Here is a 27,790-nt window from a genome sequence, read left to right as displayed (position 1 = left end):
TGCTGCCTGACACCATCGGCCCCCGCACACACAGGCCAGCGAGCGCATGGGTGCTGGGATGCATCCTCCATGTGGGACCTCGGCGAGTTAGCGGGCACGGCTGGTTGAAGAGGGACGGTTGCCATCTCCAGGGCATGGCGCGCGTGCCCAAAGAGGGCTCCGAGTGCCGCCTCTGGCACACGTGCCATAGCGTTGCCACCCCTGCCCCAGCACTTCATGCACTCCCCATACAGCAGACCAGTCACCACCACTTTGTCATTTCCTTACAAATCCTGAATGTTTTATACAAATCTCGTGTGGACGGTTTTCTATCAGAAACAAACACCAAACGCAACAAGGAATGTGGCAACTTGGGGAGAAGATGGGGCATGTCGAAACGCCTCCGTTGCAGCGGAGACAGGACACCCTAGAAATGGGCGGTGACGCGATCAATCTCCAGCAGGTCTTCCAGGATCTGTTGAAGGGGAGGAAGGAGAAGGTGTGAGGAAGCTGGGGGGGTCTATGGAGGTTCTCCGTCACCCAGGTCATGGCCGTTCCAAAGGTGCTTTTTCCAGGAGGCTACTGGACTTAATTGGAATAATAAATAATAAAAATAAAGTTGGAAGGGACCTTGGAGGTCATCTAGTCCAACCCCCTGCTCAGGCAGGAAACCCTATACCATTTCGGACAAATGGCTGTCCAGTCTCTTCTTAAAAACTTCCAGCGTTGGAGCATTAAACCGCTTCTGGAGGCAGGTGGTTCCACTGGTTAATTGTTCTCACTGTCAGGAAGTTTCTCCTTAGTTCCAGGTTGCTTCTCTCCTTGATTGGTTTCCATCTGTTGCTTCTTGTCCTGCCTTCAGGCGCTTTGGAGGATAGCTTGACTCCCTCTTCTTTGGGGCAGTCCCCAAGATGTTGGAAGGCTGCTATCCTGTCCCCCCTCGTCCTTCTCTTCGTTAAACTAGACGTACTCAATTCCAGCAGCCGTTCCTTATATGTTTTAGCCTCCAGTCCCCTGATCATCTTTGTTGCTCTTCTCTGCACTCTTTCTAGAGTCTCAACATCTTTTTTACATCGTGGTGACCAAAACTGGATGCCGTATTCCAAGTGTGGCCTTACCAAGCCATTGTAAAGTGGTATTAATACTTCACGTGATCTTGATTCTATCCCTCTGCTAATGCAGCCTAGCACTGTGTTGGCCTTTTTAGCAGCTGCAGCACACGGCTGGCTCATATCTAAGTGATTGTCCACTAGACTCCGAGGTCCCTCTCAGTTACTATTGACAAGGTACCACCTATTCTATACCTGTGCATTTGGTTTTTCTTGCCTAAATATAGAACCTTGCTTTTTTCACCATTGAATTTCATTTTGTTAGATAGTGCCCAGTGTTTAATGTCTTTGTTTGAAGACATTTCGCTTCCCATCCAAGAAGCTTCCTCAGCTCTGACTGGATGGTGCGGAAAGGTAGGATTTATAATTCCTTGGCAGCCTTCTCGTCGTTTGCATTCTTTTAGAGCAGGGGTAGGCAACCTTGGCTCTTTTATGACTCCTGGACTTCCAACTCCCAGAATTCCTCAGCCAGCCTCCATTTTGTTTGTTAGATTTAAGACAGGAGTCTTCAAACTTGGCTCTTTTATGACTGGTGGACTTCAACTCCCAGAATTCCTGAGCCAGCCTGGCTCAGCTTGGCAACCTCTCCCTTTTCCCTCAGCATGGCTGGCTCAGGAATTCTGGGAGTTGAAGTCCACGAGTCATGAGGGGGCCATAGTTCCCCCATGCTGGCTCAGGAATTCTGGGAGTTGAAGTCCATGAATCATGAGGGGGCCATAGTTCCCCCATGCTGGCTCAGGAATTCTGGGAGTTGAAGTCCACCAGTCATGAGGGGAGCCAAGTTTGAAGACTCCTGTCTTAAATCTAACAAACAAAATGGAGGCTGGCTGAGGAATTCTGGGAGTTGAAGTCCACCAGTCATAAAAGAGCCAAGATTCCCCACCCCTGGTCTAGGGCAGGGGTAGGCCACCGTGGCTCTTTTATGACTGGTGGACTTCAACTCCCAGAATTCCTCAGCCAGCCATGCTGAGGGGAAAGGGAGAGGTTTCCAAGCTGAGCCAGGCTGTTTGCAAGGAGTATAAATCTTCCATTCCCCACCATCCGGTCAGAGCTGAAGAAGCTTCTGGGATGAGGAGTGAAACATCTTCAAAGGAAAAACAATGAAAGTCCAGTTGCTTCCTGGAAAAAACGTATTTGGGACAAGCCGGGAAGGGGCAAAAGGAGGGGAAGCTGAGCCCAGGGTAGAGATATGGCCCCTTGGAAAGTGAGAGTGAGAGAGAGGGAGGGTGGGCTTCCTCCAGCTCTCCCAGGGACACAGCGTGGCCTTCATATCCCTGGAATTCAGACAACTCGCCGCCAACTAAGCCTGGGACAACTTCACGCATGATGACTGTAGTCTACACCTGGGGTCCTCTTGTGATATGATTAGTAATATTATTTTTTAATCGATTCACAGTCTGGGACTGGTAAAAGCTTAACAGTTCAAGTCCCAACCAAGGGCCTGAGAGCTGTTAAGGCAGCGTCTAAGTATAGATGGCAGTTCCGAGTAAGGTGGTTTTTTTTGGTAAAGTCAGGAAATTATTATTTCCTGGAGGCTGAAACATACAAGGAACGGCTGCTGGAATTGGGGATGTCTAGTTTAACGAAGAGAAGGACAAGGTGGGGGAGACAGGATAGCAGTCTTCCGGTATCTCAGGGGCTGCCCCAAAGAAGAGGGAGTCAAGCTATTCTCCAAAGCGCCGGAAGGCAGGACAAGAAGCAACAGATGGAAACTGATCAAGGAGAGAAGCAATCTAGAACTAAGGAGAAACTTCCTGACAGTTAAAACAATTAACCAGTGGAACCACCTGCCTCCAGAAGTGGTGAATGCTCCACCACTGGAGGTTTTTAAGAAGAGACTGGACAGCCATTAGTCTGAAATAGCATAGGGTTTCCTGCCTGAGCAGGGGGTTGGATTAGATGACCTCCAAGGTCCCTTCCAACTATATTATTATTATTGTTTTTGTTATTGTCATCTTGTGTTGAGCTGTCCAATTCCGGCTGCCAAAGCTCCACCTCCCAAGAAGGGGAGGGGTCTGCCCTCCCTCCCTCCCTCCCTTCCCCCCCTGCCCGCTGCTCACAATGTCCGGCGTGGTGCCAATTTTCTTGGCCAGCTCACTGCGCTCCATGGTGCTCAGGTAGAGGTAGCGGTTCAGCAGCTCCCCGTCCAGAATGTTCCGGACGGCGTTCTGCAGGATGCGCCGGTCCATGTGCAGCATCCTAGAAAAGAGGAGGGTGGGAGGTGAGGCTGCTGGGAGCCCAGGCTGCCCGCCCCGCTGCCTTCGGGGATCAGCTCCCGCCCCCATCCGCCCCCTGGAATGGGGTACCTGAAGGCCCGAGGGTTGAGCCCTGCGTGGTGGGGCAGCATGGAAGTCAGCGCGTTCTGCAACATCAGCAGCCGCCGGTAGGTCTTCTCCTGCATGGGCAGCAGCAGCCCGATGCCTCCGTCCAGAGTAGCTGCAGAAGGAAGACCAGTCCAGGATTCGGAACAGCATCCAGCCCTGATAGGGCAAGCTCTCCCCCCCCCCCCCCGTATAGGTAGTCCTGGACTTACGACCTGTTCTGTCCCAGCCTATGGCCATCCTTTTGAGAGACTCAGAAGAAAACAAAAGCCCTTTTAATATTGGTAACAAACCTGCCCAACGGTCCAAAAACAAAAGCAACCAAACGCAATCCAAATGGAGCAAATGGTCCACAGGAAACAGAATGCAAAACAGGGATTTAGTCCCTTGGGGTTGCCCTATTGTCTCCCTCTGACCTGCTCTAGTTAACTGCCTTCCTTTATGTGAGCGTCTCTAATGACTTCCAGCTGTTGAGTCCTCAGAATCTGACTCATTTTCCTCACACAGCTGTGTCTCATCCTGACCACGATTGGAGGGGCCAGCCTCTCCATCCGATTGTGAGTCCTGTAACTCATCGGAGCCTTCCTCCGACTCTGATTTATTTTATTTTTAAAATTTATAAGCCGCCCCACTCCCGGAGGACTCTGGGTGGCTAACAATAAAAAACACATAAAACATAACAAAACAACACTACAAAAACAATCATCCAGGGGTCAGGTTTTATAAACCCCAGGCCTGCCGGAAAAGCCACGTCTTAAGTAGTTTACGGAAGACCAACAGGGTGGGAGTGGTCCTAATCTCCGGGGGGAGCTGATTCCAAAGCGTGGGCGCCATCACAGAGAAGGCCCTCTTCTGCGGCCCCGCCAAATGGCACTGCTTGGCCGACGGGGCCCGAAGGAGGCCCAGCCTGTGGGATCTCCACACCCCTTCTCCTCCTCCTCCTTCTCCTCCCCAGACTCAGCTGCCGGTTCCACTGGCTGGCATGGACTCACAACACGACCTGTCACTTAGCAACCGTTTGCAGTTTGCCCATAGATCAAAGCACAATCCCCTCCTACAACTAACCATCATAAATCACATGCTCCAGTTGGTTTGAAAGTTACTGACAGAGGCCCAAAACGGGACTGAGGACCTGGGATCCAAATTCCAAGGTCCTTCCCTCCTCATTTTGGGCACTGGGCAAGCAGATTGCCTTTACAGCCATTTGCAGCGTCCTGCAGTCAACATGACTACGATTTAACTATGGTTTTTTTTTGCCAGACACTGGCATTTATTCCTTGCCCCATAACAAACAACGTTTTTACGACCGCCGCGCTCACTTAACCGCTGCAAAAATATCGTCAAATCGGGTGGCAGTCACGGGGTGACCTGCTTTACAATTGTCACGACTTAACGACTGAAATTGTGGCCTAAATTACAGTCATTAAGTAGAGGGCTTAATCAATGCAGATACCGATAAAGGAGAATCTTTTTAGCTCAGGGTTGAAATGAGGGGTCCTGGGTGCTCTTTGAGCTTGGATGTTTTCTTGCAGATGTTTTAATAGCCAACCAGGTAACATCATCAGTCTAGAAGGGGGTAGGATTGGGTGGGGGGGAGGAGGAGGAGGAGGGGGAGGGGGAGGAGAAAGAGGAGGAGGATTGCTGTTTGGTCCTTGGTGCTCTCTGAGCTTGGCTGTTTTCTTACAGACATTTCATAACCCAACTAGGTAACATCCTCAGTGTTAGAAGGGAGGAGAATTTGCAGAGAGGAGGAGGAGGAGGAGGAGGAGGAGGAGGAGGAGGAGGACGAGAATTGTGGGGTCCTTGGTGCTCTCTGAGCTTGGCTGTTTTCTTGCAGACATTTTATAACCCAGTTAGGTAACATCTTCAGTGTTAGAAGGGAGGAGGAGGAGGAGCAGCAGCAGCAGCAGGAGGAGCAGGAGGAAGAAGAAGAGGAGGATGACTGTGGGATCCTTAGTGCTCTCTGAACTTGGTTATTTTCTTGCAGACGTTTCATAACCCAACACATGCTGATTCACTGATGATGTTCCCTAGTTGGGTGATGAAAGGTCTGCAAGAAAACCACCCAGCTCAGACGGCACCCAGGACTCCCACAGTTCTCCTCCTCCTCCTCCCCATGAACTCCCCTCCCTTCCAGCACTGATGACATTCCCTAATTGGGCAATGCCAACTTCTGCAAGAAAACTGCCGATATTCTAATCTGGAAACCCTTCGAGAGAACTTGCTATCCCAACAAAAGACTGCCTGCGCCCCCAAAGGTGCAAGGTTCTCCAGGGCTAACATAGGAAGGTTGTGTGAACGGGACACGGTGGGAAAAGCACTCCATTCTGGGTGTCCCTGCGGCCCCCACCACCGCCCTGCTCACCAAACCAGGTGATGTGCTTGTTCTCCCAGGCGTTGGTCTTCTTGGCCAGCCCTTCCAGGGCTCCCCGGCACGGCGTCCTCCAGAAAGCGTTGACGTGGGCCCCCACATGGAAGTCCGCTCGGCGGAGAAGTCGCATGCCGCCAAAGCTCTCCTTTGCTGCGGAGGAAGCACGAGGCCCCGGGGGGGGGGCTGCTGGAGGGGGGGAACCAGGAGGATCCCCCTCCCAAATGGCCCCCCTCCCAATGCCGCTGCTCCACCAGGAGCCCGGGAATGGCCGGGGGGGGGGATCCCCAGGGACAGGAAAGGGAGCAAAGCTTTCACCAAAAGGCAACTGGGCTTCCTTGATTTTTTCCCCCCCTTTGAAGACATTTCGCTTCTCCTCCAGGAAGCTTCTTCGGTTCTGACTGACTGGTGGGGAACGAGAAGATTTACGCTCTTTCCTCTCTGCGTTCTCCTCAACCCGGATGACTGCAAAGAATATAGATCCTTCCCTTCCCCCACCCTGCCAACAAAAGTGTGTACAGTCAGGGCCATGGTTTCCCCAGTTGCAATGTGTGGCTGTGAAAGTTGGACCATAAGAAAGGCTGAGTGCAAAAAGAATGGAGGCCTTTGAACTCTGGTGCTGGAGAAAACTCCTGCGAGTCCCCTGGACTGCAAGGTGATCCAACCGGTCAGTCCTGGAGGAGATCAACCCCGACTGCTCTTGAGAAGGCCAGATCCTGAAGCTGAAACTCAAGTCCTTTGGCCACCTAATGAGAAGGAAGGACTCCCTGGAGAAGAGACTGATGCTGGGAAAGATGGAGGGCAAGAGAAGAAGGGGACGACAGAGAAGGAGGTGGCTGGATGGAGTCCCTGAAGCAGGAGGCCTGAGCTTCAATGGTAGAGGACAGGAAGGCCTGGAGGAACATTGTCCATGGGGTCGCGATGGGTCGGACACGACTTCGCAACTGACAACAACAACAGACTTTGAACCGTCACTAGTCAAAGCCATGGTTTTCCCAGTTGCAACGTATGGCTGTGAAAGTTGGACATATAGCTGGATGGAGTCACTGAAGCAGCAGGCGTGAGCTTAAATGGAATTTAATTTAAATTTAAATGGAATTTAAATGGAATTAAAGAGAATGGAGGCCTTTGAACTCTGGTGCTGGAGAAGACTCCTGCGAGTCCCCTGGACTGCAAGGCGATCCAACCGGTCAGTCCTGGAGGAGATCAACCCCGACTGCTCTTGAGAAGGCCAGATCCTGAAGTGGAAACTCAATTCCTTTGGCCACCTAATGAGAAGGAAGGACTCCCTGGAGAAGGGCCTGATGCTGGGAAAGATGGAGGGCAAGAGAAGAAGGGGACGACAGAGAAGGAGGTGGCTGGATGGAGTCCCTGAAGCAGGAGGCGGGAGCTTCAATGGACTCCAGAAGAGGGCAGAGGACAGGAAGGCCTGGAAGAACGTGGTCCATGGGGTCGCGATGGGTCAGACACGACTTCGCAATTAACAACAACAACAACTTCCCCACCAGTCGGTTAGAACTGAGCAAGCCGCTCGGACGAGGAGCGAAACGTTTTCAAGGAGAAGTAAACAAGAAAAGGTCATTTGCCTTTTTTTAGAAAAAGCACCTTTGGGACGATCCTGACTCTGGGGAGGACGGGGGCATCTCCAGAGACCCCCGTGAAACAGACCCAAATCCCCCCCTCCCCCCCAGAACAGAGACCCATCTCAGCCCATCGGTCTGCCCCAGAGTCAGAATATAATTAAATTCTTTATTATTAATGGATAATAAACTCCCTTGGTTGTCCTCACCTTCCGGCAGATACATGTAGACCAGGAGGTTTCGGTCCCTGTCAGACACTGCAAAAGAAAAAGTCCCCTTTTTTTCAGTGCCCTTGCAACTTTGAACAGTCACTAAACAAACCGTTATAAGTTGGGGACTTATAACTTGTATCTTCCTGGGATCGCACAGCTCCCAGGGTGAGTCCAGGAAGGAGCACGGCGTCTTTATAGAGAGGCACCAGCCTGGATCCCCGCTGTAAAGCCCCCCCCCTTCTTCAACCACTGCCCTCCAGTATCCCTTCCCCAGCATTGGGGGGGTGGGCAGACACCAGCCTGCTGGAGAGAACCCGTGCCTGGATCTAGGCTGCCCCACCCTTTCCCAAGGCTCCCTCTGGGACCCACCGAGGAATCCCAGCTGGGCGTTGTCCACCATGAAGTCCACGCTGTAGACCTCCAGGGGCTTGGCATCCTGCGGGAGGGAGAGAGAGAAAGAGGAGAGAGAGAGAGAGAGACAGATAGAGAGAGACAGAGAAAAAAGAGACAGAGACAGAGAGAAAAAGAGAGAAATGAGAGAAAGAGACAGAGACAGAGAAAGAGAGAGACACACAGAGAAAGAGAAAGATAGAGGAGAGGAAGGAGAGAGAGAGAAAGAGGAAGGAGAGAGTCAGAGACAGAAAAAGAGGAGAGACAGAGACAGTGAGAGAGAGAGAGACAGAGAGAAAAAGAGAGGAAAAGAGAGAGAGGGAGACAGACAGAAAGAGGAGAGAGAGAGACAGAGAGAGAAAGAGGAGAGAGAGACAGTGAGAGAAAGAGGAGAGACAGAGAAAAAGAGAGAGGAAGAGAGAGAGGGAGACAGACAGAAAGAGGAGAGACAGAGAGAGAGGAGATACAGAGACAGTGAGAGAGACAGAGACAGAGAGAAAAAGAGAGAGGAAGACACAGACAGAAAGAGGAAAGAGAGACAGAGACAGACAAAGAGAGGAGAGAGAGAGGTGGGGAGCTCAGCAGAGGCCCGCGATGTGGCCTGGAGGGGGCGGGGTGGGAACAGCCCTCCCCACCCTGCTCAGGGTCCCCACCCGGCTGACGAGAGAGAGGGTCTTGCTCTCCTCCTGGTAGCGCAGCAGCGAGATGCTCTTCATGACGTCGGCGGCCAGGATGAAGTTCTTCACACTGATCATCTGGTGGATGTAGAGCTGGGTGTCAATGAAGGCCATGCCAGTCAGGTCGTTGTCCTTCAGGCTCCAGAGGAAAATCTGCAGGCGCAGAGGGGGGGACACAAGTAGGAGGGGGGGGGAGGTCAACCTGGCTGCCAGGCCTGCCCCCGTCCGACCTCTTAGGAGAGAAAGATCCTCGACTCCCTTTGGGTGAAGTGGTAGGTCAAGATATTGATTTAACAGCTAACCAGGTCATGAAATGTTACGATGTAACGATGAGAATGACCCAGCAGGGTCTGCGTCTCTTTAAGAGCCTCGGTATAAAGGGAAGACTCTGCTGATGTGTTCTCTCTCTTCCGTTTCCTGCTGTAACTGTGGCTTGTTGGACCCTGCCGTATTAGCTCGTGTATGTAGATTGCTCCTGGTGTATGATATTGTAGCTAGTGTAAGATAAACCACCATTTAATGCAGACCACTGTTTATTTTGTTTACCCCTGGGTTATCCCGCGCAGTAAGACTATGCACGCTCTGACAAAGATGCTGGTTGCAATAGTCAGGCTAGAACGGAATGTCCAAAATATTTGGAAAGTTTCCCTCCTCCCAGCTCCACTCCCTTCTAACACTGATGATGTTCCCTAGTTGGGTCATGAAACATCTGCAAGAAAACCATGCTCAGGAAGCACCAGGGACCCCACACTCCTTCTTTCCTTTCCCTCTCCCCCTCCTCCTCCCTTCTAAAACTGATTGTCAAGACTGCTAACATCGGATGTTCTTGCTTGCCATATATGAAGAAGCAAACCTTTTTTATTTAGCCTGTATAGCACTTCTAGAGTTAAGGCAGATAGTAGTAGTCTAGGGGATGGGAAAGTATGCAAGTTAACCATAACAATGTCTGAGCACAGTGTGGCCAAGGTCAGCTCAGCTGCAACGGGAGGGGCACCTCACACTTCACATTAATTGGAGAATGTGATTGATGACTGTAAAATGAAGGAATGAGTTATGCTTTGTTACGGGTGTTTGGGGGAGGGAGTATTCAGTTTTTGGCTTAACTTTGTTAGTGCCCAAGCTATGCAGAATAATAAAAAGATTCTTTTAGAGGAATAAGCCTCAAAATTCTTTGAAAATCTGCTTTCTTTCGGAACCATGACACTGATGATGTTACCTAGTTGGGTCATGAAATATCTGCAAGAAAACAATCCAGCTCAGAGAGCACCAAGGACCCCACAGTCCTTCTCCTCCTCCTCCTCCTCCTCCTCCTCCTCCACAGACCCTATTCCCTTCTAGCACTGATGATGTTACCTAGTTGGGTCATGAAATATCTGCAAGGAAACAATCCAGCTCAGAGAGCAACAAGGAACCCACAGTCTGTCCTTCCTTCCTTCCTTCCTTCCTTCCTTCCTTCCTTCCTTCCTTCCTTCCTTCCTTCCTTCCTTCCTTCCTTCCCTCCCTCCCTCCCTCCCTCCCTCTCTCCCCCCTTCTAGCACTGATGATGTTCCCTAATTGGTTCATGAAACGTCTGCAAGAAAACAATCCAGCTCAGAGAGCAACAAGGACCCCACAAACTATCCTTCCTTCCTTCCTCCCTCCCTCCCTTCCTCCCCCCTTCTAGCACTGATGATGTTCCCTAGTTGGGTCATGAAACGTCTGCAAGGAAACAATCCATCTCAGAGAGCACCAAGGACCCCCACATTCTTCCTCTGCCTCCTCCACTCTGGTCTCCGACCGACTCACCTTCTGTCCAATGGCCGACACCAGGTAGCCATTGCAGTGGCAGAGGGCGGTGACCGGCCCCTTCTGCTCCTTCTCGTACAGGACCTTGAACTTGTTCTTGGTGAGGGGCTGGCCCGGCTCGGGAACCACCTCGATGATGTCCATGATCAGGATCTGCGCAAAGGGGGCCAGTGAGGAGGAGAAAAAGAGCCATCCCACTCTCTCCTGAATTGCAGGTAAGTCCTCGATTTATGAGCGGTCACTTAGTGTCCGTTGACAGCTACAACGGACTCCCCGTAAAATGACTCACAGCCCAGCCAGGGATTCTCAACCTTGTCTTCACCACAGGCTCCCTTTAAATACCTTTTGTGGCCACAGACCTCCGAGACTTAAGATTTAAATCCTAATATTTCTTCAAGCCTTTGTCCACCCCGTGACAACGTTAAACCTCCCCCCCAGGGGACCACAGACCACAGGTTGAGAACCACTGAGGTAGGCCCCAAAGAAGAGGGAGTCAAGCTATTCTCCAAAGCACCTGAAGGCAGAAGAAGCGACGGATGGGGACCAATCAAGGAGAGAAGCAACCTGGAACTAAGGAGAAACTTCCTGACAGTGAGGATAATTAACCAGTGGAACTCCTTGTCTCCATAAGTTGTGGGTGCTCCATTACCACAGGCCTTTAAGAAGAGATTGTCTCCTGCTTGGGCAGGGGGCTGGACTGGAAGACCTCCAAGGTCCCTTCCAGCTCTATTCAGATTGAAAGTCAGAAAATAACCTGCAAGGCCATGAAGACGACGACTGCCACAAAAATTATATGGGTGTGTGTGTGTATCCATATAACTGCTTGTAGGTGTGCAAGGAAAGCTGATCCTGATCAGAGATTTTCTGAACCTGGACCACTTTAACATGGGTGGACTTCAACTCCCAGATTTTCTCAACATGGACCACTTTAAGATGGGTGGACATCAACCTGGATTTTCTTAACCTGGACCACTTTAAGATGGGTGGACTTCAACCTGGACCACTTTAAGATGGGTGGACTTCAACTCCCAGATTTTCTCAACATGGACCACTTTAAGATGGGTGGACATCAACCTGGATTTTCTTAACCTGGACCACTTTAAGATGGGTGGACTTCAACCTGGACCACTTTAAGATGGGTGGACTTCAACCTGGACCACTTTAAGGTGGGTGGACTTCAACCTGGACCACTTTAAGATGGGTGGACTTCAACCTGGACCACTTTAAGGTGGGTGGACTTCAACCTGGACCACTTTAAGATGGGTGGACTTCAACTCCCAGATTTTCTCAACATGGACCACTTTAAGATGGGTGGACTTCAACCTGGACCACTTTAAGATGGGTGGACGTCAACCTGGATTTTCTCAACCTGGACCACTTTAAGGTGGGTGGACTTCAACCTGGACCACTTTAAGATGGGTGGACTTCAACCTGGACCACTTTAAGGTGGGTGGACTTCAACCTGGACCACTTTAAGATGGGTGGACTTCAACCTGGACCACTTTAAGATGGGTGGGGACCACTGGACTTCAACCTGGACCACTTTAAGATGGGTGGACTTCAACCTGGACCACTTTAAGGTGGGTGGACTTCAACCTGGACCACTTTAAGATGGGTGGACTTCAACCTGGACCACTTTAAGATGGGTGGACTTCAACTCCCAGATTTTCTCAACATGGACCACTTTAAGATGGGTGGACATCAACCTGGATTTTCTTAACCTGGACCACTTTAAGATGGGTGGACTTCAACCTGGACCACTTTAAGATGGGTGGACTTCAACCTGGACCACTTTAAGGTGGGTGGACTTCAACCTGGACCACTTTAAGATGGGTGGACTTCAACCTGGACCACTTTAAGGTGGGTGGACTTCAACCTGGACCACTTTAAGATGGATGGACTTCAACCTGGACCACTTTAAGGTGGGTGGACTTCAACCTGGACCACTTTAAGATGGGTGGACTTCAACCTGGACCACTTTAAGGTGGGTGGACTTCAACCTGGACCACTTTAAGATGGGTGGACTTCAACTCCCAGATTTTCTCAACATGGACCACTTTAAGATGGGTGGACATCAACCTGGATTTTCTTAACCTGGACCACTTTAAGATGGGTGGACTTCAACCTGGACCACTTTAAGATGGGTGGACTTCAACCTGGACCACTTTAAGGTGGGTGGACTTCAACCTGGACCACTTTAAGATGGGTGGACTTCAACCTGGACCACTTTAAGGTGGGTGGACTTCAACCTGGACCACTTTAAGATGGATGGACTTCAACCTGGACCACTTTAAGGTGGGTGGACTTCAACCTGGACCACTTTAAGATGGGTGGACTTCAACCTGGACCACTTTAAGGTGGGTGGACTTCAACCTGGACCACTTTAAGATGGGTGGACTTCAACCTGGACCACTTTAAGACGGGTGGACTCAACCTGGACCACTTTAAGGTGGGTGGACTTCAACCTGGACCACTTTAAGGTGGGTGGACTTCAACCTGGACCACTTTAAGATGGGTGGACTTCAACCTGGACCACTTTAAGATGGGTGGACTTCAACTCCCAGATTTTCTCAACCTGGACCACTTTAAGATGGGTGGACGTCAACCTGGATTTTCTCAACCTGGACCACTTTAAGGTGGGTGGACTTCAACCTGGACCACTTTAAGATGGGTGGACTTCAACCTGGACCACTTTAAGGTGGGTGGACTTCAACCTGGACCACTTTAAGGTGGGTGGACTTCAACCTGGACCACTTTAAGGTGGGTGGACTTCAACTCCCAGATTTTCTCAACCTGGACCACTTTAAGATGGGCGGACTTCAACTCCCAGAATTCCCCAGCCAGAAGTCCCCCATCTTAAAGCGGTCCTGGTTGAGAAACCCTGGCCTAGTGGATCCCACCCTAAGCAGGGGAAGGACTAGATGACCCCCCGTGCTCAGAGATCCCTTCTCCAACTCTACATCTCCCTGATTCTTTAGCCCAACCTCTGAACTGTGTGGGACACCCAACGGGGACTGGGACCAAAGGACAGAGTCGGGGATGACGGGGCCAGGGAAAAGCTTCGCAACCCGGCTAGGGGTGTGTGTGTGTCTCACCCGGCCCCTGCAGGTGACCTCTTCACCCTGCATCAGGCAGGTCCCGACGGCGATGTAGCCCTTCAAACCGGAGACCGTCTCCTCGCTCTTCAGCGACACTGTCTTCATGCAAGTCACGTGCTCCCACTCCTCCAGGTCGATCCTGCGGAGCAGAAGAGGGGGTGGGAGGGGCTGGGAGGGAAGGCCGCTGCGTACAGATAGTCCTCGACGTACGAGCCCAGGTGAGCCCAAATTTCTGTCGCTAAGTGAGACAGTTGTTAAGTGAATTATGCCCCGTTTTCTCACCCCAGCGGTTCAGGGAATGCCGCGTTAGTAACCCAGTTGTTAAGTCCGGCTTCCCCCGGCTTCCCCCGTTGACTTTGCCCATCAGACGGTTGCAAGAGGGGATTGCGTGACCCCCTCCGGGATGCTACAACCGTCATAAATGTGAGTCGGTTGCCAAGCGTCCGAATCACGTGACCACGGGGACACTGGAACGGTCGTACGGTGTGAAAAATGGCCCTGTCACTTTTTTCAGTGCTGTCGTTAACTCTGAACGGTCACTAAATGGATAGTTGTAAGTCGAGAACTGCCTGCACTGATAACAACGGCTTGTGGCTTAGTGTGATGTGTGTTAACGGGTCAGTGATTGGTTGTAAGAAGGATTTCCTGTACCAAACAATTCCACTGGAGTTTATAGGCAATTATAAGACACATCAATAATTGCAGTGACCGATTTAGATAGAAAGCAAGTTTTGTGCACCACACACACTCTGTGTTCCATGTTTGTGCGTCCTCCCACCTCCCCTGTGCAGAAGAAGGAACAGGCCCAGAAGGGTGGAAGGTGGGATATTTAGCAATAGAACTGCTAGTTGTTAAGTGAGGAACCTGGTTGTTAAGCAAATCCAGTTTCCTCCATTGACTTTGTCAGGTCGCAAAAGGGGATTATGCGACACCCCCCCCCTTGGACATGGCGACCGTCACAAATATGAGTCGGTTGCCAAGTGTCCGACGTTTGCTCACGTGACTACGGGGATGCCGCAATAGTCGTAATTATGAAAAATAAGTCCTGTGTCGCTTTTTCAGGGCTGTCGTAACTCTGAACGGTCACTAAATGAATAGTTGTAAGGCAAGGACCACCTGTATACGCGTCTCCAAAACTGGGGGTGGGGGGGAAACTGCCTTTATGGGTCTCCCCTTTTGGTGGGGGGGCGGGGGGCCTGTCGGCCGTTCTCACAAAATGAGCCTCTAAGCCAGCGGTAGTCAACCTTGGCTCTTTTGTGACTCATGGACTTCAATTCCCAGAATTCCTGAGCCAGCTAAGCTGGCTCAGGAATTCTGGGAATTGAAGTCCACGAGTCACAAAAGAGCCAAGGTTGACTACCCCTGCTCTAAGCTCTCTCCAGGCTTCTGGAGAAGATCTCCACGATCCACAAAGGAAGGTAAGGGGGTGGCACTGGACGAGATGGAGCAATGGCCTGACCTTCCTTCAGGGCTCTGCCCGTGAAAACGTCTCCCTCCCGGGGCTTAATCCAAGGGTTGCCCTCCCCTCTTCTCACCTGGTGTTAGGGATGGTCTCCCAGCTGACCGGAGAGATCAGCTGAATAGAAAAAGCTTCCTGCAGTGGGTGCATGTAGCGGTCATCTGCGGAGGAGAAGGAAGAGGGATGTCCGGCTTTGGGGTCCGCTTCAAGAGGGAGGCGGGGGGGGGGGAGAAACTGAGCTCCAGAGAGCTTGGCACCAATAAAGGAGAGAATTTGTAGCTCCAAAATATGTTGTCAAGTCTTGGTAGTCACAGAACTGCCTACTGATGGAGTAGGGCCAAGATTGCAAGGAGGCTGGAGAGAGAGTGAGGAAGAGAGAGGAGGAGATCTCCCAGTCTATGGTTGTGGGGGTCTATGCTTCCCCAAATGGCAGCTCTTTGCCTAGCAAGTTTGGATGGTTTCTGCCAACTCCGGTGGGAAGAAGGAAGCCATGACGGCATGAAGAATACTGCCTCAGTATGCATCCGATATGCAGTTTGGCTCTCTGCGATATAAAAACGTTGTTGAGACTCTGGAAAGAGTTCAGAGAAGAGCAACAGAGATGATTAAGGGACTAGGCCAGGGGTAGGCAACCGTGGCCCCTTCGTGACTGGTGGACTTCAACTCCCAGAATTCCTGAGCTAGCATGGCTCAGCTTGGAAACCTCTCCCTTTCCCCTCAGCGTGGCTGGCTCAGGAATTCTGGGAGTTGAAGTCCACCAGTCACAAAAGAGCCAAGGTTACCTACCCCTGGCCTAGGCCCCTTCATGACTCATGGACTTCAACTCCCAGAATTCCTGAGCCTGCATGGGGGAACTATGGCCTCTGATGACTGGTGGACTTCAACTCCCAGAATTCCTGAGCCAGCATGGGGGAACTATGGCCACCTCATGACTCGTGGACTTCAACTCCCAGAATTCCTGAGCCAGCATAAGGGAACTATGGCCCCTCATGACTGGTGGACTTCAACTCCCAGAATTCCTGAGCCAACATGGGGAACTATGGCCCCCTCATGACTCGTGGACTTCAACTCCCAGAATTCCTGAGCCAGCCTGGCTCAGCTTGGAAACCTCTCCCTTTCCTCTCAGCATGGCTGGCTCAGGAATTCTGGGAGTTGAAGTCCACCAGTCATAAAAGACCCAAGGTGGCCTACCCTGGGACTAGAGGCTAAAACATAAGAAGAACGGCTGCAGGACTTGGGTTTGGCTAGTCCAAAGAAAAGAAGAAATAGGGGTGATCTAATAGCAGAGTTCCAGTATTTGAAGGATTGCCACAAAGAAGAGGGGGTCCAATCTATTCTCCAAAGCACCAGGGGGCAGGACAAGAAACAATGGTTGGAAACTGACCAAAGAGAGAAGCAACCTGGAATTAAGGAGAAACTTCCTGACAGTGAGGACAATTAACCCGTGGAATGGCTTGCCACCAGAAGTTGTGGGTGCTCCATCACTGGAAGTTTTTAATAACAGTTATTTGACCTGGCTGGTATAAGGTCTTAAACTGGGGGTTGGACTAGAAGATCTCCAAAGTCCCTTTCAACTCTATTTTTTGTGATTAATATTTAGCCCAGAAAGGCATTGCAGCCATTCCTGCCTCATTTAAGGGCAGGTCCCCTGCTCCTCTCCCTGGACCCTCACCAAACAGCTCAGGGACCCCCGTCCATGGACAGTCCAGCAAAGCTCCCTGCTTGCTCCTTCGCCCCCAAAGACCCTCCGCTGGGCAGGACCAGGGGAGAACTGCTCCCGGGGGCATCCTCAGTTTGGGCAAAACTTCCACAAGGAAGCCCTCTGGCTGGAGGATGTGGCACGTCGGCTCCCGGCACACCCACCTCTCTCGATGGTCTCGAAATCCTTCTCCTCCCCCGTCATGTGGGGGATGCGGGTGCAAGTGTTGTTGACGCTGGTGGCCACGGCGTACACCTAGGCAGGAGGGGGAGTTAGTTCAAGGCGCAGGGCAGGGACGGGACAGGCGTGGAATGAAAAGAAAACGAGATCCTCTCGGCCTCTGAAACCGTGAAGCTTGCCGTCGCGCAGGCCGACGATCCAGAAATCAACAAACTGAACACTCTCACACACTGTCACACACAATACCCAACTTCTTTGGATCTCGAAGAAACATTCACGGGTGTAATCTGAACCCGTTAAAACCAATGGAGAGAGAATCCAAGTGATCAAAGAAGCTAGACTGGGTCGGGTTACCGGGGCAACCCAATTTCCAAGCCAATCTAGCATTACCCAGAGCACCCAGTCCTACCTTGGACTCCACGTGGTATGCTACGTAGTGGGCGGTGCAACGCAGTGGGATCTTCCGGACAGGCCACGGCGCATCGTAGGAAAGATAGGCGGGCAAGACGCTGATGCGCAGCTCCCCCTGCAGGACAGGACACAGTCAGACTTTCATCTACCACAGCAGTCTCCAAACATGGCCACTTTTAGGCTTGTGGACTCCCAGAATTCCTCAGCCAGCCCTGCTCTACCAGCTTCTGGATCAGCTCCTAAGGAACTCCGCAGGCAGGTGTTCCAACCCGAGGGACCCTTCCAAGTTCTAACCCTGGATGAGTGAGGCTTACCTGCCGGTTGAAGTAGAGGAAGCCCTTGGGGCAGTTGACGTTGTGGAAGGGGGCGAAGGACTCAATGGGGCCATCTATGGTCATGGGGTGCAAGCGCAGGGCCCCCCGAGATGTCACCAGCAGCCAATGTGGCGAGGGCCCACAAATGAACACCTGAGAAGAAACACAGATGCTTCTTGCGCAAGGAATTCCGAGTGTTGTCCTGGTTCTCCAGGCTAGCCTTCTTGACTCCCTTCTGTCCAGTACAAAAAAATCCCACCACCCCCAACTTTGGGGTCCTATTCAGCAGGTGCCCCAAAGCATCTCTTCCCTGACCATCTCCAAGGCCAGAGACCCCCAACACTCTGGCCTTGGATGTCCCACAGAGAATCCCAGAAGCCCCTGCTGGCCTATCCCTGTGTCCACCAGGAATTCTTCACCTACTCCCGAATAGCCGTAGATGTCTTCAAAGTAGCGGAAGCGAGCGACTCGTCCTCGGGGGGCTCCCGATTCCTCGCCCCCCGCGCTCTCGGACTTCTTTTTGGACGGTCGGGATTTCTTTTCCCGGAAGTTGATGTTGTGGGGAACCTGGTTGGAGACCAAGAGAGAAGGTGAGGAGGAAGAAAAGAAGGAAGGAAGGAAGGAAGGAAGGAAGGAAGGAGGAAGAAGGGAAGAAGAAATGAAGGAAGGAAGGGAAGAAGGAAGAAAGAAAGAAAAAAGAAAGAAAGAAGAGAAATGAAGGAAGCGAAAAAGAGAAAAAAGAAAAAAAGAAAAAGAAATGAAGGGAAAAAAGAGAATGAATGAATGAATGAGTGAATGAATGAAAGAAAAGCACCAGAAAGACAGAAAGAAAGACAGACAGAAAGACGAAAGAAAGACAGAAAGAACAAGAAAGAAAGAAAGAAAGACGAAAGAAAGAAAGAAGAAATGAAGGAAGGAAGGGAAAAAAGAAAGAAAAAAGAAAGAAAAAGGAAGGAAGGAAGGAAGAAAAGAAGAAAGAAAGAAAGAAAGATGAAGGAAGGGAAAAAAAGAGGAAAAAAGAAAGAAAAAAGAAAGAAAGAAATGAAGGAAGGAAGGGGAAAAAGAAAGAAAAAAGAAAGAAATGGAAGGAAGATAGGAAGAAAGGAAGAAAAGAAGAAATGAAGGAAGGAAGGAAGGAAGAGAAGAAGGAAGAAAGAAAGAGAAAGAAAGAAAAATGAAGGAAGGGAAAAAAGAAAGAAAGAAAGAAAGAAAGAAAGAAAGAAAGAAAGAAAGAAAGAAAGAAAGAAAGAAAGAAAAAAAAAAAGAAGGGTGGCCTATAGGGGCAACGGTGGCCCCTCTGCCCTGCCCCTTCCCTGGTAAGGGAATACTGAGACCCAGAGGAAGGGGGGGGGGGCTGATAAAGGCTACCTTTTTGAATCGCACTTTGAGGTTGGCCTGGCCCAGCTGAGAGTCGTGGTTAAAGGCCTCGTAGATGAGCAGCTCTTGATCCACGTGCACCTGGCAAGAGAATTGGGAAGGCCGCCCAGAGTCACTCCATCCCATAATGGCTCACCAGGTGCAGCTCTGAGCTGCAGGCGCCAGTGACCGAACGGCACTCGCTCTGAGCCTCCCTCAGCTCCATTCCCAAGAGAATCGAGTTACAGCCAAGCCCAGTTTGGTCCAGCGGTGAAGGCTAGGAAACCAGGAGACGGTGAGTTCTAGTTCCGTCATAAGCACAAAAGCTGTCTGGGTGATTTTGGGCCAATCACCAGGAGACAGGGAGTTCCAGTTCTGCCTCAGACATGAAAGCCGGCTGGGTGACTTTGGGCCAATCACCAGGAGACGGTGAGTTCTAGTCCCGCCTTAGGCATGACAGCCGACCCCCTCAGCGCAGGTGACCCTCCATGCTCACCAAGAGGTACGGCCGGCTCTGTCGATTCCCCAGGGCCACCAGCAGGACCTCCTTGACCAGCGGCATCTCGGTCTGACGGACGACTTCCTCCTTCTTGCTCTCCCCCTGGCTGGCGGGCTGCCCAAAGGAGCTGTCCACCAGCACCCGTTGCCCCATGGGAAAATTCTTCACCAGAAACACCAGGCGCCAGTCGGGCAACTGGTAGATCTGGGGGAGAGACGAGACGACGGTGGGAGGAACTAGAGAGGGGGCAGGTGGAGTTGGCCAAAAAGGCCAACACGGTGCTAGGCTGCATCAACAGAGGGACAGAATCAAGATCACGAGAAGTGTTAATACCACTTTACAAGGCCTTGGTAAGGCCACACTTGGAATCCTGCACCCAGTTTTGGTCACCACAATGTAAAAAACGATGTTGAGACCTTGGAAAGAGTGCAGAGAAGAGCAACAAAGATGATTAGAGGGGTGGAGGCTAAAACATATGAAGAATGGTTGCAGGAATCCGGTATGTCTAGTTTAATGAAGAGAAGGACCAGGGGTGACATGAGAGCAGCATTCCAGTATCTCAGGGGCTGCCCCAAAGAAGAGGGAGTCAAACTATTTTCCAAAGCTCCTTAAGGCAGGACAAGAAACAATGGAGGGAAACTAATTAAGGAGAGAAGCAACCTAGAACTGAGGAGAAATTTCCTAACAGTGAGGACAATTAACCAGTGGAACAGCTTGCCACCAGAAGCTGTGGGTCTCCATCAATGGAGGCTTTTAAGAAGAGACTGGACAACCATTTGCCTGGGTCTCCTGCTTGAGCAGGGGGTTGGACTAGAAGACCTCCAAGGTCCCTTCCAACTCTCTGTTATTCTGGTGGGAGCTGCTGACTTACCTCCATGGTGCCGTTCTCCCGCACCAGCATGCACCAGTGGGTTGGCTCGGCCTTGTACTGGTGGGAATCCTTGTCCGCGGAGGGCAAGCTGCTGCGCCGTGGCTCCTCCTTGGTGGGGCTGAAGAGCGTGCTGGAGTCGCCGTAAAGCATCTCCTCCTCATCGTCCACTGTGTTGCTGCAGGAGGCGGATTTTATTGGTTTAGAACAGGAGTAGGCCACCTTGGTTCTTTTACGACTGGTGGACTTCAACTCCCAGAATTCCTGAGCCAGCCATGTTGAGGGGAAAAGGAGAGGTTTCCAAGCTGAGCCATGCTGGCTCAGGAATTCTGGGAGTTGAAGTCCACAAGTCATGAGGGGGGGCATAGTTCCCCCATGCTTGCTCAGGAATTCTTTGAGTTGAAGTCTACCAGTCATAAAGTGGCCTAGGCCTAGAGCAGGGGTAGGCAACCTGGGCTCTTTTATGACTGGTGGACTTCAACTCCCAGAATTCCTGAGCCAGCATGGGGGAACTATGGCCCCTTCATGACTCGTGGACTTCAACTCCCAGAATTCCTGAGCCAGCATGGGGGAACTATGGCCCTTCATGACTCGTGGATTTCAACTCCCAGAATTCCTGAGCCAGCATGGGGGAACTATGACCCACTTCATGACTCGTGGACTTCAACTCCCAGAATTCCTGAGCCAGCGTGAGAAAACTATGGCCCCTTCATGATTCGTGGACTTCAACTCCCAGAATTCCTGAGCCAGCATGGCTCAGCTTGGAAACCTCTCCTTTTCCCCTCAGCATGGCTGACTCAGGAATTCTGGGAGTTGAAGTCCACGAGTCATAAAAGAGCCCAGCTTGCCTACCCCTGGTTTAGAAGATTTATTACCTTACCTCAAGGCAACTCTCGGATGACAGTGAAGGAGCAGAAGAGGAAGCTCATTTATGGGGGCCGTGGCAAGTTTGAACCCTGCCCCCCTCCGTGCGTACACACACACACACACACACACACATACCCTGTGCTAAGACCACAGAGATCCACCCTGTCTACAGATCTCAAGGCTTTTAGGTTTTCTTGATTCCACTGAAGAAACAGGAGGGTTTATCTCCTCTTTCCACCAAGCCTCCTGTCAAGGTAATGATTTAACAGCTAACCAGCTTGTGTAATGTAAGATGTAAAAGGTAATGATGGGAATGGCTCAGCAGGGTCTGTGTCTCTTTAAGAGCCTTGGTATAAAAGGGAAGGCTCTGCTGATGTGTTCTCTCTCTTCTGTTTCCTGCTGTAATTGTGGCTTGTTGGATCCTGCTGTATTAGCACGTGTATATATACTGTTCCTGGTGTATGACATGGTAGATGGTGTAAGATAAACCACCATTTAATGCAGACCACTGTTTACTGTGATAACTCCTGGGTTATCTCAGCGCAATAAGACGCTGCACGCTCTGACACCTCCACTGGAGAGCACCGAATACAGGTTGTCCTTGACGTTAACGTCCACAATGGAGCCCAACATTTCCGTTGCTAAGCGAGACAGTTGAGTGAGCTTTGCCCCATTTGACGACCTTTCTCACCACTGTCGTTAAGTGAATCGCTGCAGCTGTTCAGTTAGCAACAGGGTTGTTAAATGGGCTCCCCCATTTGACTTGAAGGTCGCAAAAGGGGATCACGTGACCCCCCCTGGGACGCTGCGACCGTCATAATATAAGAGTTAATTGCCAAGTGTTTTATTTATTTATTTATGAGACTTATATACCGCTTTAAGTGCAAGCACTCTCTAAGCGGTGTACACCAGTAAGCAATGTGTGTGTGTGTGTGTGTGTATGTATGTATGTATGTGTGTATATATATATATATATATATATATATATATATATATATATATATATATATACATTGCCCCCAACAATCTGGGTCCTCATTTTACCTACCCCGGAAGGATGGAAGGCTGAGTCAACCTTGAGCCGGTGAGATTTGAACCGCTGACCTGCTGAACACAGTCAGCTAAAGTGGCCTGCAGTACTGCACTCTAACTGCTGCGCCACCTCGGCTCATTTTGATCACGTGACCATGGGGATGCTGTAAAGATCGTGTGAAAAATGGCCGTAAGTCGCTTTTCCAGTGCTGTTGTTAACAGTCACTAAGCAAATGGTTGTAACTTGAGGATAACCTGGGAGAGACTGGGAGGAACGCGAGCCAAGATGGGCTTTAAGAGTCTCCCCGGTCTGCAGTGCCTCACCTGAGGTCCTGGATGGGCGTCTCGGTCTCCAACTGGCTCCGCAGGGGCAGCTCGTCTCGGGAGCTGGACGAATGGCTCTCAGTGGAGAACATCCCACTGACGTCCCGGTAGACGCAGAGGGCGATCACCCGCGATTGCTGGGAAGAGAGACATATAAGGGGGGAGGCTGGGCTGGCCACAACACCGAGGCAGAGCCCAGGCAGGAAGGCTGGATACGGCTCCGTCTCTCCCGCCCTCTTAAATATTAGACTAAACTAAACTAAATTAAACTGAACTAAAATAAGTCAACTCAACCAAACTAAACCAAACCTAAACTAAACCTAAACTAAAAACTAAAACAAATTAAACTAAATTAATTAAGCTAAACTAAACCTGTTGTTAATTGCGAAGTCGTGTCCGACCCATCGCGACCCCATGGACAACGTTCCTCCAGGTCTTCCTGTCCTCTACCAAAACTAAACCTAAACTAACCTAAGCTAAACTAAACCTAAACTAAACCTAAACTAAACCAAACCTAAACTAAAACTAACTAAAAACTAAAAGAAACTAAACCAAACCAAACCAAACCAAACTAAGCCTAATCTAACCTAACCTAACCTAAAACTAAACTAAACCTAAACTAAACTAAATCTAAACTAAACCTAAATTAAACCTAAACTAAAACTAAAAGAAACTAAACCTAAACCAAAACTAAAACTAAACCTAAACCAAACCAAACTAAACCTAAATTAAATTAAAACTAAACTAAAACTAAATTAAATTAAAGTAAACTAAATTAAATTAAACTAAACTAAACCTAACCTAAATCTAAACCAAAACCAAAACTAAACCAAACAAAACTAAACTAAACCTAAACGAAATTAAAACTAAACTAAACCTAAACTAAATTAAACTAAACCTAAACCAATCTAAACTAAACTAAAACTAAATTAACCCTAAACTCAACCATACCAAAGTAAACTAATAAAATAAAATAGTAAAATAAAATAAAAAATAAGACCAGGCTCTTCACTTTCTTCCTCTTCTACTTTTTAAAACATCAGCCTGTTTCCAACTAGGCTGCGTCTGCCGGTGCCTGGGCTATCTGAATCCAAACAATCTTTAAGACTGACCACTCCTATAATCCACATCCCAAGGCCAAGTCATCTCGGATATCAACAAGCGGCCCGTTTTGCACACTTAAGCACCCACCTCTGAAGCTTAAACAAGGAAACTGCTGGGAAACTGCCGGAGAGGCTGGGTGGAGGCGTCAAGTGGGGACTCAGCTTGGAATCCTAGCGCAGCTGCAAGAGGCCTAAGCTTGATCTCCCTCTAAACTTCAACTCCCAGAATTCCCCAGCCAGATACGGGAGTTGAAGTCCACAAGTCTTGGAGACCCTTGATCTAGGCCCGGGGTCGGCAACCTTAAACACTCAAAGAGCCATTTGGACCCGTTTCCCAGAGAAAAGAAAACACTGGGAGCTGCAAAACTCACGTGGGGGGGAAGCTTGATTGAAGAGTTTAATTAAAAAGAAATAGAGGCTGCTGTGCATGAGTTCTCTCTCTCTCTCCCCCTCCCTCCCTCTCTCTCCCTCTTTGTCTCCCTCCCTCTCTCTCCCCCCCCTCTCTCCCTCTCTCCAATCTTCTGCTCACCTGGCAAGCTGGCTTCACGCTGTTCTCTGACAAGCTGACACACATTCTTACTGGGCTGGCTCTCTCCTGCCCTTGGTCTGCCAGTCCTCTTCCCCCACTCAGTGTGAGTGAGTGTGTGTGTGTGTGTGTGTGTGTGTGAGAGAGAGAGAGAGAGAGAGAGAGGGAGGGACACAGAGAGAGAGACAGAGAGCTGCTGCTTCCTGCTTCTTCCTGCTTCGACGTAGCAAAGGCAGGAGCCCCACCTAATAAGCTTGTCAGCTTGTCAGAGAACAATGTGAGGCCACTCTTTTTACACACACACACAAAGAGAGGGAGAGAGAGAGAGAGAGAGAGAGAGAGAGAGAGAGAGAGAGAGAGAGAGAAGGGAAGCACAAGTGTCTCTCTCTGTCTCTCTCTGCAAATGGCGGAAGAGGCTGGGAGCCGCAGGCTCAAAGAGCCACATGCGGCTCCGGAGCCGCGGGTTGCCAACCCATGATCTACACCCATGAAGCTTTATCTGCTCATTCCCATGGGAAGGCAAGCAGCTTGGGGAGATTCTTGTAACTTAGGTGGAAAATAATAAAGTAGTTTGCTATGGCTATTTTCAAGGGCCTCATCTTGCTGGTCCTGATTGAAATCAAGCAAAGGGGATTGAGCTGCCACACAATTTACGTCGCTTCTGCCAGCCAATAGGAACTCAAAAGGTCCATCAAAGCCCAGATGTTCTTCAGCAGCTCCAAGCTGATCCATCCCTTGGCCGGAAGCTGCTGCTTTGGCAACTTCTTTTCAACAACCTTGGAACGACTGAATTTGTGGCACGAGGCTGAACAGAACAACTTCCCGGGGCGATCTAACTCTCACTCACATGGTGTAACTGTGGTTTCTGTAAGGTCAGGCGGTGCGTCCGGCCCCCGTAGGTGTCGCTCTTTAGCACGAACATGGTCACCTGGCCTTCGGAGCTCATGATCACCACGTAGGGATCAGCCACGGCACAGTGCACAATGGGCGAGCCGAGGTCCACCGGGATGAAGTGTAGCTGGTTCACTGGGGAGAAAGGCACGGGTAAGTTGAGGAATTTGTGGGTTGTGATGCTTCGGCCCCGAGGGGAACATGGCACACTGCTAAGGAGCTCGGAATCATCCCATCTCCTGTTAATTTGGTGGTGCTATCCAAATTGCCTACACCACGTTCTCAACTTTAGCAGCATTAAGGTGCCTGGACTTCCAGAATTCCCCAGCATGAGCGACACCTACGAAGTCCAGACATCTTAATGTTGGTAAGGTTGAGCGCAGACAATTCCTCCTCTCTCGCTGAATGATTGAACTTCCAAAACGGGACACCCGGGAAGGTGAGCCAGATCGCCTTCCTGCACTCACCTCCTTCCAGGAGACGGATACCCAGAGGGGACACTTGGACGATGTAGCGGTTCTCGCCGATGTTGCCAGAGTATACGGTGGGGCCCTGGGTGGCAAATCCGCTGGTGTCCAGCTCCATGATCTCCTGGCCGGTCTGCAAGATCTGAGGGAAGAGAGAGAGAAAGATTGTAATAGCCAAGGGCAGCTATTCCTGGCTGTGAGCCAGACGGGGTAGCAGTTGTCTCTGCTGAGAAGGCACGTGGCTACTGATCTGGCAGGAACAGCTTCTCCACAAAAGCAAATTGCTAGCCAAGAGTCACCTCATGCATTCCCAACTCAGAATAGAATAGAATAGAACAAGAACAGAATAGATGAGTAGAATGGAAGAGAATAGGAAAGGACAGAATATAGAACAGAACAGAACAAACAGAACATAGAATGGAATGGGAATAGAATGGAATGGAATAGAATATGGAATAATAATAAGAATGGAATGGAATAGAACAGAACAGAAAATGGGTAGAATAGAATAGAATAGAATAGAATGGAATGGAATGGAATGGAATAGAATAGAACAGTGGTTCTCAACCTGTGGGTCGGGACCCCATTTGGGGTCGAACAACCATTTCACGGGGGTCGCCAAACAAGGCTGTCGGCCATTTTTTCCCCCTTTTCTTTGGCCACGCCCCTGGCACCCGGTGATGCATAAGTGGTTGGGGGTCACCACAACATGGGGAACTATATTATGGGGTCGCGGCAGTAGAAAGGTTGAGAACCACTGGAATAGAATATGAAATAATAATAATGGAATGGAATGGAATAGAACAGAACAGAAAATGGGTAGAATAGAATAGGACAGAATAGAATAGAATAGAATAGAGTAGAATAGAATGGAATAGAATAGAATATGAAATAATAATAATAAGAATGGAATGGAATAGAACAGAACAAAAAGTGGGTAGAATAGAATAGAATAGAATAGAATAGAATAGAATATGAAATAATAATAAGAATGGAATGGAATGAAATAGAACAGAACAGAAAATGGGTAGAATAAAATAGAATGGAATGGAATAGAATATGAAATAATAATAAGAATGGAATGGAATAGAATAGAACAGAACACAATACAAGCTGGAAGGGACCTTGGAGGTCTTCTAGTCCAGCCCCCCGCTCAAGCAGGAGAACCTATACCATTTCAGACAAGCGGCTGTCCAGTCTAGTTTTATGTCCATTGTTTCTGCTGACATCCCTCGTTTGCCCAAGATGGATCTCTGGACTGCCAAGGACCTCTTGAGACAGGGACACGCTCAGTCCTGAACCTAATGGCATCTCAGAGAGTTCATGTCCACCAAGGCAAGCCAAGCCATCCAAAACCATCTCAACCCAACCCAACCCTGCGCAACTCAATGCAAACCAGCCAACTCAACTCAACGTCAAGCCTCAAGGAATGCTTATGTTGTCTCAACCAATATTGCTTCATAACTTGCCTACGAACCCTGGGGGGAGGAGAGGGGAGAACGGAATGCTGGTTTCTGATCTCAAGAGGCTAGTCTGTGAGAATCAAGGACTTTCAAGATTTGTCTGCTGAGACGAAAGACATCCCCTCGTAATAATTATCTGAGTTATAATTGGGTAGTGGGACCTGCACTCATAGGGGGAGGGAGACTTCTATATTTTTAATATAGCAAACTAGGTGCAAATTAACCAGAGCCGGTTTTCCTTTCACCAGTCCCGAAATGATGCACTCAATAAAGTTTTGCCTTAGAGATTGGATCGTCTCAGGTGTGCTGACTTCATTGGGTTTGTCAGTCGGAACCTTGACACCCAACCCAACTCAACTCAAGCCAACACAAGCCACTCCAACACACGCCAACACAACTCAACTCAAGCCGAACCACTCAGACCTAACACACTGAATCTTAATCTAATCTAATCTAATCCAACCCATTCAAACCCAATCTAACCCAACTCAACCCAATCTAACCCAACCCATTCAAACCCAACCTAATGTAACCCAACCCAACCTAATCTAACCCAACCCAACCCAACCCAACCCAACCCAACCCAATCTAACCCAACCTAACCCAACCCAACCTAAGCCAACCCAACCCAACCTAAGCCAACCCAACCCAATCTAACCCAATCCAACCTAAGCCAAGCTAACCCAACCTAACCTAAGCCAACCCAACCTAACCTAAGCCAACCCAACCCAAGCCAACCCAACCTAAGCCAACCCAACCCAACCTAACCTAAGCCAACCCAACCCAACCCAACCTAACCTAAGCCAACCCAA

At 50.0% G+C, this 27,790-nt stretch overlaps 1 protein-coding gene across 3 annotated transcripts in view; it reads right to left on the bottom strand.

The window, feature by feature from the left end:
* Positions 1-258: 258 nt before the first annotated feature.
* Positions 259-27,790, bottom strand: part of CPSF1 (cleavage and polyadenylation specific factor 1) — a 52,348-nt gene continuing 24,816 nt past the window's right edge. For all 3 annotated transcript variants that reach the window (XM_039330171.1, XM_039330172.1, XM_039330173.1), the window contains exons 19-38: positions 25,516-25,657; positions 25,005-25,183; positions 22,529-22,665; positions 20,309-20,483; positions 19,435-19,641; positions 18,951-19,040; positions 18,006-18,149; positions 17,583-17,735; positions 17,267-17,383; positions 16,842-16,932; positions 15,055-15,139; positions 13,517-13,658; positions 10,422-10,574; positions 8,613-8,789; positions 7,939-8,005; positions 7,567-7,614; positions 5,775-5,930; positions 3,395-3,524; positions 3,149-3,287; positions 259-454 (exon numbers count right to left, since the gene is read on the bottom strand). In XM_039330171.1, the coding sequence (XP_039186105.1) occupies positions 407-454; positions 3,149-3,287; positions 3,395-3,524; positions 5,775-5,930; positions 7,567-7,614; positions 7,939-8,005; positions 8,613-8,789; positions 10,422-10,574; positions 13,517-13,658; positions 15,055-15,139; positions 16,842-16,932; positions 17,267-17,383; positions 17,583-17,735; positions 18,006-18,149; positions 18,951-19,040; positions 19,435-19,641; positions 20,309-20,483; positions 22,529-22,665; positions 25,005-25,183; positions 25,516-25,657 (2,580 nt within the window). In that variant the 3' untranslated portion in view covers positions 259-406. The remainder of the gene's footprint in view (positions 455-3,148; positions 3,288-3,394; positions 3,525-5,774; positions 5,931-7,566; positions 7,615-7,938; positions 8,006-8,612; positions 8,790-10,421; positions 10,575-13,516; positions 13,659-15,054; positions 15,140-16,841; positions 16,933-17,266; positions 17,384-17,582; positions 17,736-18,005; positions 18,150-18,950; positions 19,041-19,434; positions 19,642-20,308; positions 20,484-22,528; positions 22,666-25,004; positions 25,184-25,515; positions 25,658-27,790) is intronic.

Source organism: Crotalus tigris, unplaced genomic scaffold (genome assembly GCF_016545835.1).
Source record: "Crotalus tigris isolate CLP2741 ecotype Arizona unplaced genomic scaffold, ASM1654583v1 scf7180000024426.592134, whole genome shotgun sequence".
In the NCBI taxonomy this organism is placed as follows: domain Eukaryota; kingdom Metazoa; phylum Chordata; class Lepidosauria; order Squamata; family Viperidae; genus Crotalus; species Crotalus tigris.
This window is presented reverse-complemented; position numbering and strand designations above follow the sequence as displayed.